General features: G+C 47.5%; 1 protein-coding gene across 1 annotated transcript in view; it reads right to left on the bottom strand.

The window, feature by feature from the left end:
• LOC141097576 (phospholipid-transporting ATPase IC-like) overlaps positions 1 to 19,766 on the bottom strand; it is a 119,355-nt gene that overhangs the window by 76,725 nt on the left and 22,864 nt on the right. Inside the window, exon 2 of the mRNA XM_073584822.1 lies at positions 6,783 to 6,949. Coding sequence (XP_073440923.1) covers positions 6,783 to 6,945 — 163 coding nt within the window. The 5' untranslated portion in view covers positions 6,946 to 6,949. The remainder of the gene's footprint in view (positions 1 to 6,782; positions 6,950 to 19,766) is intronic.

The raw sequence follows: 19,766 nt of genomic DNA, 5'->3' as shown, positions 1-19,766 counted from the left end.
TCAGATGAAGGTAGGTGGGCTGGGGACTGCGACAACCCCCCGCCAGCTTTTGGGGGCAGCTTGCTTGCACTGCTTTTTTCAGAGGGCAGCGGGCCTGCCGTGGCCATGCCCCCCCACCAGTCACGGCCACCACGGGCAGAGCAGTGACCCCTTGCGAGGCCACGCCCCCCCAGGTGACGCGGACGTAGCGAGCTGGACAGCGGCTGAGGAGGACATGCCCCCCCCGCATGCCACAGCCTTTGCAGGCTGGGCAACACTCGCGGAGGCCCCGCCCCCCTCGCAGACCACCGCCGCCACTCTGTGCCCACCACTTGCCACGGGCAGGGCCGGCCACTCCCCCTCGTCGCCCAATGGCGGCGGAGCCCCCCGCACAGACCCCCTTTTGGGTCGACGTGCCGGAGACCCCGCTCTTACCACGGGCGCCGCCATGGGAGCGACCAGCTCCCTGCACCGCTTCAGTTGTCGTTTGATATTTTGTTCGCCCTTCCTAGACTTCTGGACCCCCACTAGCGATCCAGACTTAGCGGATCCGTACGTGGGGGGTCCAGAAGCTCCAGAACTTGCCGCCGGAGGTGCGGCCCTGGCTGTACCAACTTTACCTGGTGCCAGGCCTGCCCCCCCTGCCACCGAGGGCTGAGCCTGGACACCATCACCAACACCACAACCAGCACCGACCTCCATGTCGCTGCCCTGGTCTGAACTGTCACCAGATGCGACAGTCAGGTCACAACAGTCATCTCTTTCCCTGCTCCCTCGCTGCGGACCCACCACAGGGCCCGAGCCGGGGTGGGTAGCGGGTTCCACACAGCGGGACAGAGGGGCCCCGGGAAGAGGCGCAAAAACCAGTTGTTCCTCCACGCCTTCAGAGGCCTTATGCCTGCGCCTCCTGTTTTTCCTCTTCCCGGTTGCCTCATCCTCCGGGTGCCAAACCGTGCTGGGGATTCCATCTGCCGCACTTGCCTGAGGATGAGGCAGCCCCCCTCGGTATTACTCCCACTCCCTCCATCCTCCCCCTCGCTCCTGCTTTCCTCCGCGTTACTGGAGTCCAGTGGGAGGGCCAATTGCTCAGGGGCTATCCCGCTGCATGTTACCTGACTCCTGCTGGTGTCCATCAGGTCTTCAGGTGGAGGCGGCCCGGGTGTAGTGTGGGTGCCATCTTGCTCTTCCTTCTCACTTTCCTCCACCTGGGTGGGGCCTCCTGACCCCCCAGGAAACCCACCGGCCATGGCCCTGAACCGGTCCTCGTTCCGCAGCTTCTGCTGGAAGGGGCCACTGCCGGCCATGATGACACTTCCCCGGCCCTCCAGGGCCCGAATCTCCTCTTCCAGCCACTGGACTGTGGCGGCGACCTCCGCTTTCTTTGAGGTACGGAGCCTGTTTTTAGATATTATCCTGGCTCCCTCCAACTCCCCCCGAAGTCTCCTCAGCTGCTTCCCGGCCTCCTCATATTCGGAGAGGTGGGCATGGATGCGGGAGGCGTAGGTGGTAGCCGGCTCTCCCGCAGCCTTGGAGCCCCAGATGTTAAGGGGGGGCCCCGCCTCACCTCTGCCGGCTGCTGCACCTCCGGGGGAAGGGCCCGCCACAGGCTTCACTTCAGGGGTCTCGGACCCTGGAGCCTTGCGGCCCCCTGGGGTCCGCTTTTTCCCCATCCCTGGGACTGGCTGGCTGTGCCTTGGGCCTCCTGATGGTGGATGAGGCCCCCCCACCCCCAGCTGGCTTGCCGGGGGGTGGGAGCCAGGGGCACAACCCCGGCGCTCAGTCCCAGGGAGAGTCCTCTTTCCTGGGAAGGGGGCAGATGGAAAGTCCTTGCAGGAAAAAAAAAACCTCCCTTCCCAGGAGCTTAGCAAAATCCTAGCCTGCAGACGCTCAGCTGCGACGCTCCTCCTCTTCCTGGGCGTGTCCAGAGCTGCACTCAGTATGCTGCTGGTGCAGTCACTGTGTACATACATTACATTACTGATCCTGTACTGATCCTGAGTTACATCCTGTATTATACCCCAGAGCTGCACTCACTATTCTGCTGGTGCAGTCACTGTGTACATACATTACTGATCCTGTACTGATCCTGAGTTTCCTTCTGTATTATACTCCAGAGCTGCACTCACTATTCTGCTGGTGCAGTCACTGTGTACATACATTATATTACTGATCCTGTACTGATCCTGAGTTACCTCTGTATTATACTCCAGAGCTGCACTCACTATTCTGCTGGTACAGTCACTGTGTACATACATTACATTACTGATCCTGAGTTACATCCTGTATTATACTCCAGAACTGCACTCACTATTCTGCTGGTGCAGTCACTGTGTACATACATTACATTACTGATCCTGTACTGATCCTGAGTTACATCCTCTATTATACTCCAGCGGTGCACTCACTATTCTGCTGGTGCGGTCACTGTGTACATACAGTACATTACATTACTGATCCTGTACTGATCCTGAGTTACATCCTGTATTATACCCCAGAGGTGCAACTCACTATTCTGCTGGTGCAGTCACTGTGTACATACATTACTAATCCTGAGTTACATCCTGTATTATACTCCAGAGCTGCGCTCACTATTCTGCTGGTACAGTCGCTGGGTACATACATTACTGATCCTGAGTTAAATCCTGTATTATACTCCAGAGCTGCACTCACTATACTGTTGGTACAGTCACTGTGTACATACATTACATTACTGATCCTGAGTTACATCCTGTATTATACCTCAGAGCTGCACTCACTGTTCTGCTGGTGCAGTCACTGTGTGCATACATTACATTACTGATCCTGTACTGATACTAAGTTACATCCTGTATTATACTCCAGAGCTGCACTCACTATTCTGCTGGTGCGGTCACTGTGTACATACAGTACATTACATTACTGATCCTGTACTGATCCTGAGTTACATCCTGTATTATACCCCAGATCTGCACTCACTATTCTGCTGGTGCAGTCACTGTGTACATACATTACTGATCCTGAGTTACACCCTGTATTATTCCTGAGAGCTGAACTTACTATTCTGCTGGTGCAGTCACTGTGTACATACATTACTGATCCTGAGTTACCTTCTGTATTATACTCCAGAGCTGCACTCACTATTCTGTTGGTGCAGTCACTGTGTACATACATTATATTACTGATACTGTACTGATCCTGAGTTACCTTCTGTATTATACTCCAGAGCTGCACTCACTATTCTGCTGGTGCCGTCACTGTGTACATACATTACATTACTGATCCTGAGTTACTTCCTGTATTATACCCCAGAACTGCACTCACTGTTCTGCTGGTGCAGTTATTGTGTGCATACAGTACATTACATTACTGATCCTGATCCTGAGATACATCCTGTATTATACCCCAGAGCTGCACTCACTATTCTGCTTGTGCAATCACTGTGTACATACATTACTGATCCTGTACTGATCCTGAGTTACCTTCTGTATTATACTCCAGAGCTGCACTCACTATTCTGCTGGTGCAGTCACTGTGTACATACATTATATTACTGATCCTGTGTTACATCCTGTATTATACTCCAGAGCTGCACTCACTGTACTGCTGGTGCAGTCACTGTGTGCATACATTATTGTCATGAATGAGTCACCGGAGGAGGAAAAAACAAAAATACAAGCTAAGTCCAGAAAACCGGAGAGGTTGGTAGCTAGCGGATTGCAGACCCCTGATCCTATTCACAATAACTAACAGTAGCCGTGGGGTGTTCCTACGGTGGTCCTAGACACCTCATTCACAGCCGGAGAACTAAATAAACCTAAAGAAAGAAAAGGGAAATCTAAACTGCCCCAGAGCAGACCCCAAAGCAATAGACAGCCCCCAACATGTATTGACGGTGAAAACAGATGAAAACGCAAACACAGACAGAAAGACAGGCTGAGCAAATGATGGGGCCCTCACTAACTAGATAGGACAGGAAAGAAAAGCAACTGTCTGCAATCCGCAAAAACCCTGCCAAAAATAATGTCCAACACGTCTGATAGAAAAGGCCCTGAAGTCACTAGACTTCAAAATCACTATATCAGCACTCAGGTATATTCTGACAACAGAGCAAAGAGATCAACTGATCCGAGACAAAAATGGAGTTCAGCCAGTCCCAACCAGGGCAGGCTGAACACAAACACTAAGTAAACCAGACAAAATCTCATGGAACAATAACAGAGCAAAAACTTAGCTTTAGTAGACAGGACTAAACTGGAGGCCAGAGCTCAGAGCAGAGAGGATCACCAGCAACCCAGCAGGGCGTCGGCGGCTTTATATCCACTCAGAAATTCCGGATGTCCAATCACACTCCACCTGTTCAGATGACAGGTTTTTCCCATCCAAATCAATTTCACTACCTCCTTTCACCAGCAGAGGGAGTTCATCGGACATCAAAGGTGAAGGAGAAAGTGAGCTCATAACACATTATATTACTGATCCTGAGTTACATCCTGAATTATACTCCAGAGCTGCACTCACTATTCTGCTGGTGCAGTCACTGCGTACATACATTACATTACTGATCCTGAGTTACATCCTGTATTATACTCCAGAGCTGCACTCACTATCCTGCTGGTGCAGTCACTGTGTACATACATTACTCATCCTGAGTTACATCCTGTATTATACTCCAGAGCTGCACTCACTATCCTGCTGGTGCAGTCACTGTGTACATGCATTACATTACTGATCCTGAGTTACATCCTGTATTATACCCCAGAGCTGCACTCACTATTCTGCTGGTGCAGTCACTGTGTACATACATTACATTACTGATCCTGAGTTACATCCTGTATTATACTCCAGAGCTGCACTCACTATTCTGCTGGTGCAGTCACTGTGTACATACATTACATTACTGATGTCAAAAGCAATAATAAAGGATTTTCGGGATATGTCAAAAGTAAAGGAAAAGTCAAAGATGCTATAGGATTTTTACAGGATGAAAATGATGAAATGGTAAGACAGGATGTTGAGAAGGCCGAACTTTTAAATTCCTATTTTGCATCTGTTTTCTCTCAGAAAGGAAATGTAACATCAACTGTTCTTCACTGTCCTATTAAGGGAATAGAAGAATCCAGGATATCTATAAACAGAAAGATAGTGAGGAAACACTTAGCTAACCTAAATTAATTCAAGTCTCCATGTCCAGATGAATTACACCCCAGAGTACTGAAGGAGATAGCAGAAGAAATTTTTGAACCCCTCTCCATAATCTTTGAAAATTCTTGGAGAACAGGAGAAGTCCCAGAAGACTGGAGAAGAGCAAATGTTGTTCCTATCTTCAAAAAGGGGAAGAAGGTGGACCAAGGCAACTATAGGCCGGTGAGTCTGACTTCTATACCAGGAAAGATCTTTGAACAAATTATTAAACAACATGTATGTCAGTACCTGGATAAGAATGAAGTGATTAAACAGAGTCAGCATGGGTTTGTAACTAATAAGTCATGTCAGACTAACTTAATTTCCTTCTATGAAGGTATCACTGATTGGGTGGATCAAGGAAATGCTGTAGATATAGTATATCTTGACTTCAGCAAAGCATTTGACAAAGTATCTCATACAATCCTTATTGAAAAAATGACTAAGTATGGAATGGACAAGGCAACTGTTAGGTGGATTCATAACTGGCTTAGTGATCGGACCCAAAGAGTGGTCGTAAATGGCTGAACATCCAGTTGGAAGAATGTCTCAAGTGGGGTACCACAGGGCTCTGTCCTGGGCCCTGTATTGTTCAACATCTTTATCAATGATTTAGATGAAGGAATTGAGGGTAAACTGATTAAATTTGCTGATGACACAAAGCTAGGAGGGATAGCTAATACTAGAGAAGAGAGAGAGAGGATTCAAAAAGATATAAATAAACTGGAGAAGTGGGCGGCAACTAACAGAATGGTTTTTAACAGGGAAAAATGCAAAGTACTATTTCTGGGCAATAAAAATGAAAAAAGTATATACAGAATGGGAGGAATAGGGCTAAGCAACAGCACATGTGAAAAAGACTTGGGTATACTAATAGATCACAGACTGAATATGAGTCAACAGTGTGATGCAGCAGCAAAAAAGGCAAATGCAATTCTAGGATGTATTAACAGAAGCATACAGTCTAGATCACGTGAAGTCATTATTTCCCTCTACTCCTCTTTGGTCAGACCTCATCTGGAATATTGTGTCCAGTTTTGGGCACCACATTTTAAAAAAGACATCAACAAACTGGAGCAAGTTCAGAAAAGAGCAACCAGAATGGTGACTGGTCTGCAAACCCTGTCTTATAAGGAAAGGTTGCAGGATTTGGGAATGTTTAGTTTGCAAAAGAGAAGACTGAGAGGAGACTTAATAGCTGTCTACAAATATCTAAAGGGCTGTCACATTGTAGAAGGATCATCTTTATTCTCATTTGCACAAGGAAAGACTAGAAGCAATGGGATGAAACTGAATGGGAGGAGACACAGATTAGATATTAGAAAAAACTTTTTGACAGTTAGAGTGATCAATGAGTGGAAGAAGCTGCCACGAGAAGTGGTGAGTTCTCCTTCAATGGAAGTCTTCAAACAGAGGCTGGACAGACATCTGACTGGGATGATTTAGCGAATCCTGCTTTGAGCAGGGGGTTGGACCAGATGGCCCGGGAGGTCCCTTCCAACTCTACGATTCTATGATTCTATGATCCTGAGTTACACCCTGTATTATACTCCAGAGCTGCAGTCACTCAGCAGAATTGTGCAGTCTTCAGTGACAAGCTTGGTGATTGTTTCCCAGGCACCTGAATTGCTGTGATCACTTACCTTTGGTTGTCCGATTTTGCTCTTCTTCATATAAGTTGATTTGACTTCCGTCTGGAAGAGACAGCGGACTGTCCAACTCATTGTCCGTCTCATCATCGCTGTAGGGAAGCTCATCGTCATCTGGTGTTTCTGCATCCTCACTAATTGTCCGAACGCTACTCATGCTGCTAATGTGAAACCAGACACAATGCAGACACAGATTATTATCAACATTGCTTACAATAGTCACATTTTATACAATTTTGTATTTCTCAAAGATTCTCAAAATATGAAATTGCATCATTTTCATATTACTTGTAAATGTATAACATAATATTTAAGACAAATCCAAGCAGGTCACCACTGTCTGCTCACACTCCAGCAGGCAGCGATGGTGCAATCTCATTACCTGGTGCATTCATTGGAGACGTGACCAGTTGCTCCATGGTTATCACAAACTATTCTATTAGCACAAAATTCACTTCTTTAGTGACTGGCATTTCTGACGGTATGTGCACACGTAGTTTTTAGGTTGTGTGGATTTTGTTGAAAAATCCGCAGGTAAATCCGCAGGACTATCTGCGGATTAGCCTGCGGTTTCACACCTCATAATGATAAGGTGTGAAACCGCAGCGGAAACCGCACAAAGAATTGACATGCTGCGGATTGTAACCCGCGGAAAAATCCGCAGCGTGTGCACAGCGTTTTTTTTTTCCATAAGAAATAAAGGTACTGTACAACGCAGCAGAATCCGCAGCGTGTGCACACACCCTTATCCGGTAATCACTTACATAAATTGCAATACAGAAGATTTGATTTATTTGATTGAATGTGTTTCTAGCAAATTGCAATATGTTGAGCGCACAATTGGATCTTTTAAAAAAAAAGAATTTGCAAACACTTGTCAGAAGCCTCTAGTTCCACCGCTTCTAACATTTCAGACTTGTTCAAGGAGGAAACACTGATACCATTACTGCTATAGGTATTGAGAAGGTATTCAGATCTTCTAGAGGTGCGATTTTAGGCCTGTTTCATACTTACTTTATTCCCGTCAGTTGACATCCGCCAAAAAGGCGTAGAACGGATCCGTGTCCGTCGAGACACCAACGGGTGCCAACGGACCCTTGCATTGACGGGGTCCGCCGATGTAGGAATGTTAAAGGAACCGCAGGAAATCAAAAAGTACCGCCGTGGTAGTGGGGCCGCGGGACTGGGAAGAGATAGCGGGACGAGCCGCGAGAAGAGTCCGGGGTCGGGACGAGATCACGGGACGAGCCGCGAGAAGAGACCGGGGTCGGGATGAGATTGTGGGATGAGCCGGGAAAAAAGAGAGAGAGAGCGAGAGAGAGAGAGAGATTGGCATTTTCGGCAAAGCCAATTCCGGGCATGTGCAGTGTAGAAATGTGGATCCGGCAACCAAACAAACGTTGCATTGTCCGTCCTGCCATGTCAGCGGATGCTAAAATTTTGGCAGATCTGTACAAAAACGGATCCAACGGATAACCATCCGTCAAGATCCGCCGTTAATGCAAGTCAATGGGGAAAAAACAGATCCGTCAAGAAAAATGGCGGATCCGGTTTTTTTGCAAAATGGCGGATTTTGACTGATGGTGACAAACGGATGTGTGAGAAAGAGGCCTTAGGCGGAAGGTTTTAAACAGCGAGTCCTTCTAGGTATTCAAGTTTCAGACCGCTGGGCTTGAATAAACAGCAAGATTTGATTCTGCAGTATCATTGAATGAATTTTTTCTTTATTGTGGTTCTTTATATTTTCTTTTTCAGTTTGTTTTTCTAATTAGTCCTAATTAATTCTTCTTTCTTGACAGATCCTTCATTATTCTGTGTGCTTTTGATTTTGTTTTTTCTTTAATTCTTTTATAATTTCCTGCTAGTGCAGCCTTGTTTTGATGATTTTAATTGCAGCACCTGTTCTATGCAGTGTCTCCTATAGTTATTACAAAGGAGTGACTACAAGATATATATTTGAATCTAAAGGTTCCTTTTTCACATTTATGAATAATTATACTCGAGGATATTATATCTCTATATGAACTTGCTGCTATTTTTTTTAACCTACATATGTTCTTCTTATATGTAGTTTTCTATCACTTTTTCACACAGGACCCAGAAGGTTTGGATTTCTTTTTCCCTTAATAATAAAGACCTTCATTTATAAACTGCACTTTGTGATTACTTCTGTTATCTCTGTCCAATATTTACATTTGTTTTGTGATCTGAAACATTTAAGTGTGACAAACATGCACAAGAATAGGAAATCAGGAAGGGGGCAAACACTTTCTCACGCAGGGCCCTGTAGATTTGGATTTCTTTTTCCCTTAATAATTAACACCTTCATTTATAAACTGCATTCTGTGTTTATTTGTGTTATCTTTGTCTAATATTTACATTTGTTTGGTGATATGAAACATTTAAGTGTGGCAATTATGCTAAAAAATAGGAAATCAGGAAAGGGCAAACATGTTTTCACAACATATATTTCGTTGCTGCGTATACTATACCTCAAAGAGCCATATACTTAATTTCTTTTGTTTTCCTATATATGCATATATTTCACTTATCATTTCATTCTCATATTATCTTATGGTGATTTAATTTTTTATCTTGTCACTATTCAAAAAACGCTTTTTGTAACTTATTTGTTCTTTGCTTAGTTTTTTTTATTTGTTGGTTTGTTTGTCGCTCTTTCACTTGCTATTTGTCACCTTCTTTCTTCTTATTGTGGATTTGGCCATTGTATCATATCACACACATCTGTGTTATTGAACACGTTTTATATTTAGATTTTTTTTGTGGTGTATATATTTTCCTTATGCACATGACACTTTAAATTTATCTAGTATACTAGCTAACTTAATGGAATAATTTATATCTCTTGCTATATTGGTATATATTTTCCCCATGTATCTGCTATACATATTTTATCATACTAACTTTTGTTCCCACATTCGCTCATCACTAACGCCTGTATAGCAGCTCTTTGTTTTTTAATTGAATCAGGTGATTCATTCCGATCATGGTCACGTGATCGAAGTCGCTTTCCGGTGAGGTCATACGCGTCATAAGAGGGTATGGGGTAGTTGCATACCCTCGTTTTGGCCTAGGAGGTCTCATAGCGAACTGCAGCAATTCCACTTTCACCTGAACAGGTTCTCTTTGATTTTAAAGTACTATTTGGCCATTGGCTCGTGACATTTTAAATAGTCACTTTTCCAGCATTCCATCACCCCTGTGAACTTTTCCACATTTTTTCACGTTGCACCCACAAACTAGAATTAGTTTTTTTTTTACCAACACAAAGTAGCAAGTATTTGTGCAGGGTAAAGGAAATAAAATTGTAAGGTGCATTTGTATTCAGCGCCCCTGAGTCAATATTTTGTAGGACCACCTTTCGATGCAGTCTTTTGAGGTCTGTCTCTACCAGCTTTGATCATCTTGACGTGACATTTTTGCACCCTCTTCTTTCCACACTCGCTCTCGCTCAGTGAGATTGGATGGAGACCTCTGTGAACAGCAATTTTCATGTCTTGCCACAGAATCTCACTGTGATTTAGGTCTGGACTGTGACATGAATACGCTTTGTTGTAAACTATCCATTGTGGCTCTGGCAGGATGGTTAGGGTCGTTGTCCTGCTGGAAGATGAACCAACGCCCCAGTCTTATGTCCTTTGCAAACTCTAACAGGTTATTCTCCATTATTTCTGTGTATTTATCTCCATCCATCTTCCCATCAACTCTGACCAGCTTCCCTGCCCCTGCTGAAGGTAAGCTTCCCCTCAGCAGGATACGGCCACCACCATGTATGACAGTGATGATGGTGTTTTCAGGTAATATGCAGTGTTAGTTTTTTTCCACACATAGTGCTTTGCATCTAGCCCTAAAAGTTCTACTTTCTTCTCGTTTGACCAGAGCACCTTCTTCCACATGCTCGCTGTGTCTCCTACATGGCTTTTTGCAAACTGCAAACAGGACTTCTTATGGCTTGCTTTAACAAATAGCTTTCTTCTTGCCACTCTTCCATAAAGGCCAGATTTGTGCAGTACATGACTAATAGTTGTGGGGTGTAACGTGAAAAAATGTGGAAAAGTTCACAGGGTATGAATACTTTTTCAAGTAACTGTAAGCATTATTTAATACTACATGAAATATTACAATCCCACAGACAAAACCATTGCTGTAAAAATCTGGTATGTTTAGGACGAGAGTTATCAAGCTAGATAACAAGTTCAACTCTGCTGCACCTGCACAGTTTAATATTAGTAGGTTGGGTAGAATCTATAAATTGGGTCCTAACATGGGAGTTTCCACCTATTGCAACACGTGTTTGCCTTTGTCCACATCCATCCGGACGCTGCATCTGTCACGTTATTTGCCTTTGCTCATGTCACACTGGTTATTTTTATACGAGGAATGGAGAAAATGAACTTTGTTCCCAATCTTTACAGGCACAACGAGAAATACTGGTTGGTAGAAATGCCTTGTGGGTGTCGCGCTGGGAGAAGACGTGACATTAGATCTCTGACATTGCGGTTTGTTTAAATGTGGAAACTCTGACGTCCTCGATATCTTATCAGCGCTCAATACTGTGGGAATGTGGTCACCAAAAGGGCTTGGTGCACATTATATATAGGCTATCTGCTGTACAGACTGGGAAATGTTCCTGATCTTCAGCATTTGTCCAGTGCGTTAGTGGTGTTTGTCATGTGTCCAGTGCGTTAGTGGTGTGTGTCATGCGTCCAGCGCGTTAGTGGTGTGTGTCATGCGTCCAGCGCGCTAGTGGTGTGTGTCAGGCGTCCAGCGCGTTAGTGGTGTGTGTCATGCGTCCAGCACGCTAGTGGTGTGTGTCATGCGTCCAGCGCGCTAGTGGTGTGTGTCATGTGTCCAGCGCACTAGTGGTGTGTGTCATGCGTCCAGCGCGCTAGTGGTGTGTGTCATGCGTCCAGCGCATTAGTGGTGTGTGTCATGTGTCCAGTGCATGTCATAAGTCCAGTGCATTAGTGGTGTATGTCATGAGTCCAGTACGTTAGTGGTGTGTGCCATTTGTCCAGTGTGTTAGTAGTGTGTGTCATGCGCCCAGCGCCTTAGTGGTGTGAGCCACATGTATTTGTCCAGTGCGTTAATGATGTGTGCCACGTGCCCAGTGCTTTAGTGGTGTGTGCCACGTGTCCAGTGCGTTAGTGATGTGTGCCACGTGCCCAGTGCTTTAGTGATGTGTGCCACGTGTCCAGTGCGTTAGTGGTGTGTACCATGTGTCCAGTGCGTTAGTGGTGTGTACCATGTGTCCAGTGCGTTAGTGGTGTGTACCATGTGTCCAGTGCGTTAGTGGTGTGTATGCACTATTTCCAGTCTTTGAGTGTGAAGTGCAGCATGTGTCCAGAACTGTGTCTTCAATGTGTTAGTGGTGTGCTGCATGTGTATGAGTTTGTATTTGTGTGTGTGAATTTGCCCCTATTATACATAGGAAAAGTGGAGACCAGATGAAGACGCGCAATGTACGGCAGGTGATGTGAGGCAGGAACGGGAGTAAATTGGTAAGGAGTGAGGACATTTCACAGGCATCAGATTTGTGGCCGCATTAGCAATTTCATATGGGAGCTTATAAAAAAAAAAAAAACTTTCCAAAGTAAAAAGCTATTCTCAGAAATCCCAGTTAACTATAACACACCATCAGGTCTTCATTGTACCCATATGTCTTTTACATAATTCTGAAGCCCAGGGCTCCAGAACACAAAGGAGTGGCTGTAAAGTTACAGTTTCCTCATCCAGAGACTTTCCGCAGAGCCTAGTTGTACAACTTGTTTCTATAGGTGGCCATACATATTAGAGAAATGTCAACTAAACCTTTAAAACTACAAACGTTTTAACAACTCGCCAACCATGGAGGTGTCTTTCTACTTTACCATGATAATAGATGGTGGGAGAAAAGAGGGATTGGGCAGTTGGCATTCAGCATGCCCAATCCTTTTTTTTCTCAAGGGAAATAAGTTGTGGACAGAGCTTCTTGAAGGTGACAGGAACGTCTTTAAGTATGATGGCAAAATGCTCAAAAAACTGGAGCTTCCCCCAATTCTTTCAATTGTCAACACATAACAAATTGTCATTTTTCCCATGGCTCCATTATATATACGAAAGGTGGAGATCAGAAAGGAACTACAGCTCCTGATAAACACAATTCTGCATCTTGTAATTACGAGCAGACACTATATGGCATATAGCATTTGCACACGGGTAAAAAAACTGGCTAAGGGAACGGAAACAAAGAGTCATTGTTAAATGGTACATTCACTGAATGGGATACAGTCAGTAATGGAGACCACAAGAATCTGTAATAGGAGCACTGGAGACCACCAGAATCTGTAATAGGAGCACTGGAGACCACAAGAATCTGTATTGGGAGCAGTGGAGACCACAAGAATCTGTATTGGAAGCAGTGTGGACCACAAGAATTTGTACTGGGAGCAGTGGGGACCACAAGGATCTATACCGAGAGGAGTGTGGATCACAAGGATCTGTACTGGGAGCAGTGGGGACCACAATGAGCTGTATTGGGAGCAGTGGGGACTACAAGGATCTATACTGAGAGGAGTTTGGATCACAAGGATCTGTACCGGGAGTAGTGGGGACTACAAGGATCTGTACTGGGAGCAGTGGGGATCACAAGGATCTGTACTGGGAGAATTGTGGACCACAAGGATCTGTACCGGGAACAGTGGGGACCACAAGGATCTGTACTGGGAGCAGTGGGGACCACAAGGATCTGTACTGGGAGCAGTGGGGATCACAAGGATCTGTACTGGGAGCAGTGGGGACCACACGGATCTGTACTGGGAGCAGTGGGGATTACAAGAATCTGTACTGGGAGCAGTGGGGACCACAAGAATCTGTGCTACCTGTGGGTTCAAAATCCTCACCATATCCATGAAAAAAATCCTTGAGGCGTTTAGTTTCCAAGATGGAGGTCACTTGTGGGGGTTTTCTGCTGTTTGGGCGATTAGGGTCCGTGCAAATTTGATATGGTACTGTGGTATGGCGACTGGCCATGTGATTAATGGGCAGTAAATATCACAGAGGTGGGTGACCCTGTATTCGAAGCCTTGGAGAAATGGGTGGGTCCAGTAACCTACATACTCCATCCCAGGGGGTGTGTCTGGACATCCAAGATGTAGCCTGTGTGTTTGTGCACGGGCGGCAGTGTTGGTTAGAGTAAGCCAGGGTGAGGAGGCTTGGGAACTACCTCCGGAGTGGACGCTTCTGAAGATAATAGGTATCCGGGAACTGATGAGGTGGTCACAGACAGTTAACGGACACTATTCCGTGTTAGGCACTCCAGGGCCCAGTGAGGACCGTGGGTAATGTGGAGCCAAATTGTTGCCGGATGGTGGATGGGGTGCTGTATATCACCAAGTACCTGAGCTTCGGTTTATGCTGTGCCTTAATAAAGGGAATGGACTTTTTAACCCTGAGTGTTCCAGTGTATTCCTCAACAACCAGCCAAGTGAGCACTGCACGTTCACAAATAGTGGAGACACGTTATAATAGGTGTTAGACTGCGGGCATCGGTCCAGGAGGTACCTGGGAGAATTGCAGCGGACGGCTTGCTATGGATCGGGGGATCCATTAACTCCGGGCGGCCTGCTGTGGATCGGCGGGTCCACAAAGTCTACAGAGTGGAGCCATGCAAAGAGGTGTGGAGCCGTGCAGAGCCATGCCAAGCTGTGAAGAGAGATACGGGGCTGTGCAGAGCAGTGCGGAGCTGGGCAGAGCCTTGCAGAACAGTGCGGAGTCTCAGTGTGCGGAACTGTTGGGGCAGACAGACTGCTGTTGTGAGTTCATTCTCCCCTTCACCTTTGATGTCTGATGAACTCCCTCTGCTGGTGAAGAGAGGTAGTGAAATTGATTGGGATGGGAAGAACCTGTCATCTGAACAGGCGGAGTGTGATTGGACATCTGGAATTTCTGAGTTGATATAAGGAAGCTGACGCCCTGCAGGGCTGCTGGTGATCCTTTCTGCTCTGAGCTCTTGCATCCAGCTTAGTTCCTGTCTACTAAAAGCTAAGTTTTTGCCCTGCTATTACTCCATGAGATTTTGTCTGGTTTCCTTAGTGTTTGTATTCAGCCAGTCCTGGTTGGGACTGGCTGAATTCCATTTTTGTCTCTGATCAGTTTATCTCTTTGCTCTGTTTTCAGAATATACCTGAGTGCTGTCTAGCGACTTCAGGGCCTTTTACCCTATCAGACGGTTGGGACATTTTTGGTAGGGTTTTTTGCAGATTGCAGCCAGCATCTTTTCTGTCCTGTCCTATCTAGTTAGTTGGGCCCCATCGTTTGCTCAGTCTGTCTTTCTGTCTGTGTTTGTGTTTTCATCTGTTTTTCAGCGACAATACATGTTGGGGGCTGTCTATTGCTTTGGGGTCTGCTCTGGGGCAGTTTAGATTTCCCCTTTCCTTCTTTAGGCTTATGTAGTTCTCCGGCTGTGATGAGGGGTCTAGGGCACCGTAGGAACCCCCCACGGCTACTGTTAGTTGTGGTGTATAGTGTGACGTATGCTGTGATAACAAATAGGTTACGTCCGAGAGTGGACCCTCTGGATCACGGCACTGGAGCTCCCAGGGGTGAGCGCGCCAGGTGGTGCCGACCCCTATACAGGGGCCGTTAGGGGCAGACCCTAGGGAGACAGATGCCGCAACTGCTAGAACCAAGAGGGGCGGCTCGAAGGACTGAGTGGAGGGTGCCGGACTGAGAACTGGAGTATAGGACTGGGCACTGGAGTACAGGACGGAGACACGGAGTGCAGGACGGAGACACGAAGCACAGGACTTGGCAGTGGAGTGTAGGACTGGGCACTGGAGCACAGGACGGAGGCACGGAGTATAGGAGGGAGACACAAAGCACAGGACTGGGCAGAGGAGTGTAGGACTGGGCACTGGAGCACAGGACGGAGGCACGGAGTACAGGAGAGAGACACGGCGTACAGGACTGGGCAGAGGAGTGTAGGACTGGGCACTGGAGCACAGGACGGAGGCACGGAGTACAGGAGGGAGACACGGAGTACAGGACTGGGCAGAGGAGTGTAGGACTGGGCACTGGAGCACAGGACGGAGGCACGGAGTACACGAGAGAGAAACGGCGTGCAGGACTGGGCAGAGGAGTGTAGGACTGGGCACTGGAGCACAGGACGGAGGCACGGAGTACAGGAGGGAGACACGGCGTACAGGACTGGGCAGAGGAGTGTAAGGAGTGAGAAGGGGAGAAACCCCTAAACACCCAGGCCAGGATACCGTACGGGAAGTCCACACGATAATCAGGCGTCTCCACCATGTTGGAGACGCCTGATATACCCTGTAGAAGTCGGCTGATTGGGCACTCAGACCGCTGGGCGGGCGCTGCAGAGTTAAAGGATCTGCAGAGCGCGCGCCCGCGGCCTAAGGCGCCCTCAGGAAGCTGGCACACACCGGACGGAGAAGGAAGAGGAGGCGGGCACAGAGCGGCGCGGCGAGCGCAGGTAAGTAAAGGCGGCGGCTACCGCCGCTGATGTGACATATAGGATCAGGGGTCTGCAATCCGATAGCTACCAACCTCTCCGGTTTTCTGGATTTAGCTTGTATTTTAGTTTTCTCCTCCTCCGGTGACTCATTCATAACAGACTGCCATGCACAGGCGGTGAGGGGCTTGAGAGGACCATGGGGAATCCACGGTGTACATCTAAGGAGCGATGGTTGCCCAAAATGGGGTGAAGTCCCAAAAGGGGGAGGTGATACATACAGGGATGGTTGCCCACAAAGGGGTGGGGTCCCAAAAGGGGGCGATGACCAAAACAGGGATAGTGGCCCAAAAAGGAGTGGCGTACCAAAAGGGGGCGGCAATCCAAAAAGGGGCGGCAGCGAATGCACCGAAGGACTCTTGCGCTGTTCGAACGTTGTTCCTGGCATGTCCGGGATTATGAATAGTCTAGTCATCTGACAAGATGTCACAGAGGTGTACTGTGGAAGTCAATTGAGAGAGTGTGAGTGGACTTCTAGACTAAGGGAGCCCGGTGACTTTGGTGAGCGCCACACTCCATGTCAATTTGATTACCGGAAGAAAGTTGGAAGTCCACTGCATCCATGAGGTCCCTAGGGATTATAAAGTGTCCATGGTAATCATTGAGATGCCGATGATCATTACCAGCCTTGACGTGCCTGTAGTCCTGGACTTGCCATACCCTATTAATAATAATAATAATTTTTATTTATATAGCGCCAACATATTCCGCAGCACTTTACAATTAAGCGGGGACATGTACAGACAATAAATTCAATACAAGTTACCCTATTGTAATCGTCCAGGAATATGAGTTCTTTTGGGACTTGTGGGAAGAAAAGGGAGTGTCGAGTTGCTCAGAGGAGAGCCGGAGTAACCCTAAGGCCGGGATCACACATGCGAGAAATTTGGACGAGTCTCGCATGTTAACACTTGGATGGGAGCGTTCGGTCGCATAGCAATACAGTGGGGAAAAAAAGTATTTAGTCAGTCAGCAATAGTGCAAGTTCCACCACTTAAAAAGATGAGAGGCGTCTGTAATTTACATCATAGGTAGACCTCAACTATGGGAGACAAACTGAGAAAAAAAAATCCAGAAAATCACATTGTCTGTTTTTTTTTCATCTTATTTGCATATTATGGTGGAAAATAAGTATTTGGTCAGAAACAAAATTTCATCTCAATACTTTGTGATATATCCTTTGTTGGCAATGACAGAGGTCAAACGTTTTCTGTAAGTCTTCACAAGGTTGCCACACACTGTTGTTGGTATGTTGGCCCATTCCTCCATGCAGATCTCCTCTAGAGCAGTGATGTTTTTGGCTTTTCGCTTGGCAACACGGACTTTCAACTCCCTCCAAAGGTTTTCTATAGGGTTGAGATCTGGAGACTGGCTAGGCCACTCCAGGACCTTGAAATGCTTCTTACAAAGCCACTCCTTCGTTGCCCTGGCGGTGTGCTTTGGATCATTGTCATGTTGAAAGGCCCAGCCACGTTTCATCTTCAATGCCCTTGCTGATGGAAGGAGGTTTGCACTCAAAATCTCACGATACATGGCCCCATTCATTCTTTCATGTACCCGGATCAGTCGTCCTGGCCCCTTTGCAGAGAAACAGCCCCAAAGCATGATGTTTCCACCACCATGCTTTACAGTAGGTATGGTGTTTGATGGATGCAACTCAGTATTCTTTTTCCTCCAAACACGACAAGTTGTGTTTCTACCAAACAGTTCCAGTTTGGTTTCATCAGACCATAGGACATTCTCCCAAAACTCCTCTGGATCATCCAAATGCTCTCTAGCAAACTTCAGATGGGCCCGGACATGTACAGGCTTAAGCAGTGGGACACGTCTGGCACTGCAGGATCTGAGTCCATGGTGGCGTAGTGTGTTACTTATGGTAGGCCTTGTTACATTGGTCCCAGCTCTCTGCAGTTCATTCACTAGGTCCCCCGCGTGGTTCTGGGATTTTTGCTCACCGTTCTTGTGATCATTCTGACCCCACGGGGTGGGATTTTGCGTGGAGCACCAGATCGAGGGAGATTATCAGTGGTCTTTTATGTCTTCCATTTTCTAATTATTGCTCCCACAGTTGATTTCTTCACTCCAAGCTGGTTAGCTATTGCAGATTCAGTCTTCCCAGCCTGGTGCAGGGCTACAATTTTGTTTCTGGTGTCCTTTGACAGCTCTTTGGTCTTCACCATAGTGGAGTTTGGAGTCAGACTGTTTGAGGGTGTGCACAGGTGTCTTTTTATACTGATAACAAGTTTAAACAGGTGCCATTACTACAGGTAATGAGTGGAGGAAAGAGGAGACTCTTAAAGAAGAAGTTACAGGTCTGTGAGAGCCAGAAATCTTGATTGCCCCCATTCTCCACCTGGCTCATTCCTCCCCCGCCGCTCACCCCTCCCCCGCCCCCCATTCTCCCCCCCGCCCCCCATTCTCCACCCGGCTCATTCTCCCCCCCCGCCCCCCATTCTCCACCCGGCTCATTCTCCCCCCCCCGCCCCCCATTCTCCACCCGGCTCATTCTCCCCCCCCCGCCCCCCATTCTCCACCCGGCTCATTCTCCCCCCCCCGCCCCCCATTCTCCACCCGGCTCATTCTCCCCCCCCCGCCCCCCATTCTCCACCCGGCTCATTCTCCCCCCCCCGCCCCCCATTCTCCACCCGGCTCATTCTCCCCCCCCCGCCCCCCATTCTCCACCCGGCTCATTCTCCCCCCCCCCGCCCCCCATTCTCCACCCGGCTCATTCTCCCCCCCCCCGCCCCCCATTCGCCACCCGGCTCATTCTCCCCCCCCCCGCCACTCATTCTCCATCCGGCTCACCTGTGCCGTGTCTTGGTCCGTGCCCTGCTGCTGCTGCACGTGTATGTCTCTCGTCCAGCCTAGTTCTTCCTGTTTGTGTGTGTGTGAGCGCACGGTCACGTGGTACCGCTCATTAAGGTCATGAATATGGGCACCACACCTATGAGAGTGGAGTGGCGTCCATATTCATGATCTTAATGAGCGGTACCACGTGTGACCATGCACTCACACAGGAAGAACAGATATCGGCGGAGGACCATTGGAGCTGCAGCAGGCATCGCTGGAGGAGGTGAGTATGATGGGGGGAGGGGAACAAGGGGGAGAGACGACCCCGGACTTATAAAAAAAAAACAAAAAAAAAACCTTGCTCAGGTGCCGCCTCCCCGCAGAGTCCCACCCTAGGCACATGCCCACGAGTGCCTAATGGCAGATACGGCCCTGTTTAGGGTTCGTACTCACTTGCGAGAGACTCGCATGATTCTGCCGCTGGCACTCGGACTGGAGCATGTGGCTACATGTATTTCTATGCAGCCACACGCTCCTGTCCGAGTTCTGGAGGCAGTGCCAGGTTTTCATGCGAGAGACTCGCACAAGATTCGTGCGAGTCTCTCGCAAGTGAGTATGAACCCTTAGAGTAAAAAATAAGTTCAATGTGGAAAGTG

This window comes from Dendrobates tinctorius, unplaced genomic scaffold, assembly GCF_039654945.1.
Source record: "Dendrobates tinctorius isolate UK_male_01 unplaced genomic scaffold, ASM3965494v1 ptg000085l, whole genome shotgun sequence".
Taxonomy (NCBI): Eukaryota; Metazoa; Chordata; class Amphibia; order Anura; family Dendrobatidae; genus Dendrobates; species Dendrobates tinctorius.
This window is presented reverse-complemented; position numbering and strand designations above follow the sequence as displayed.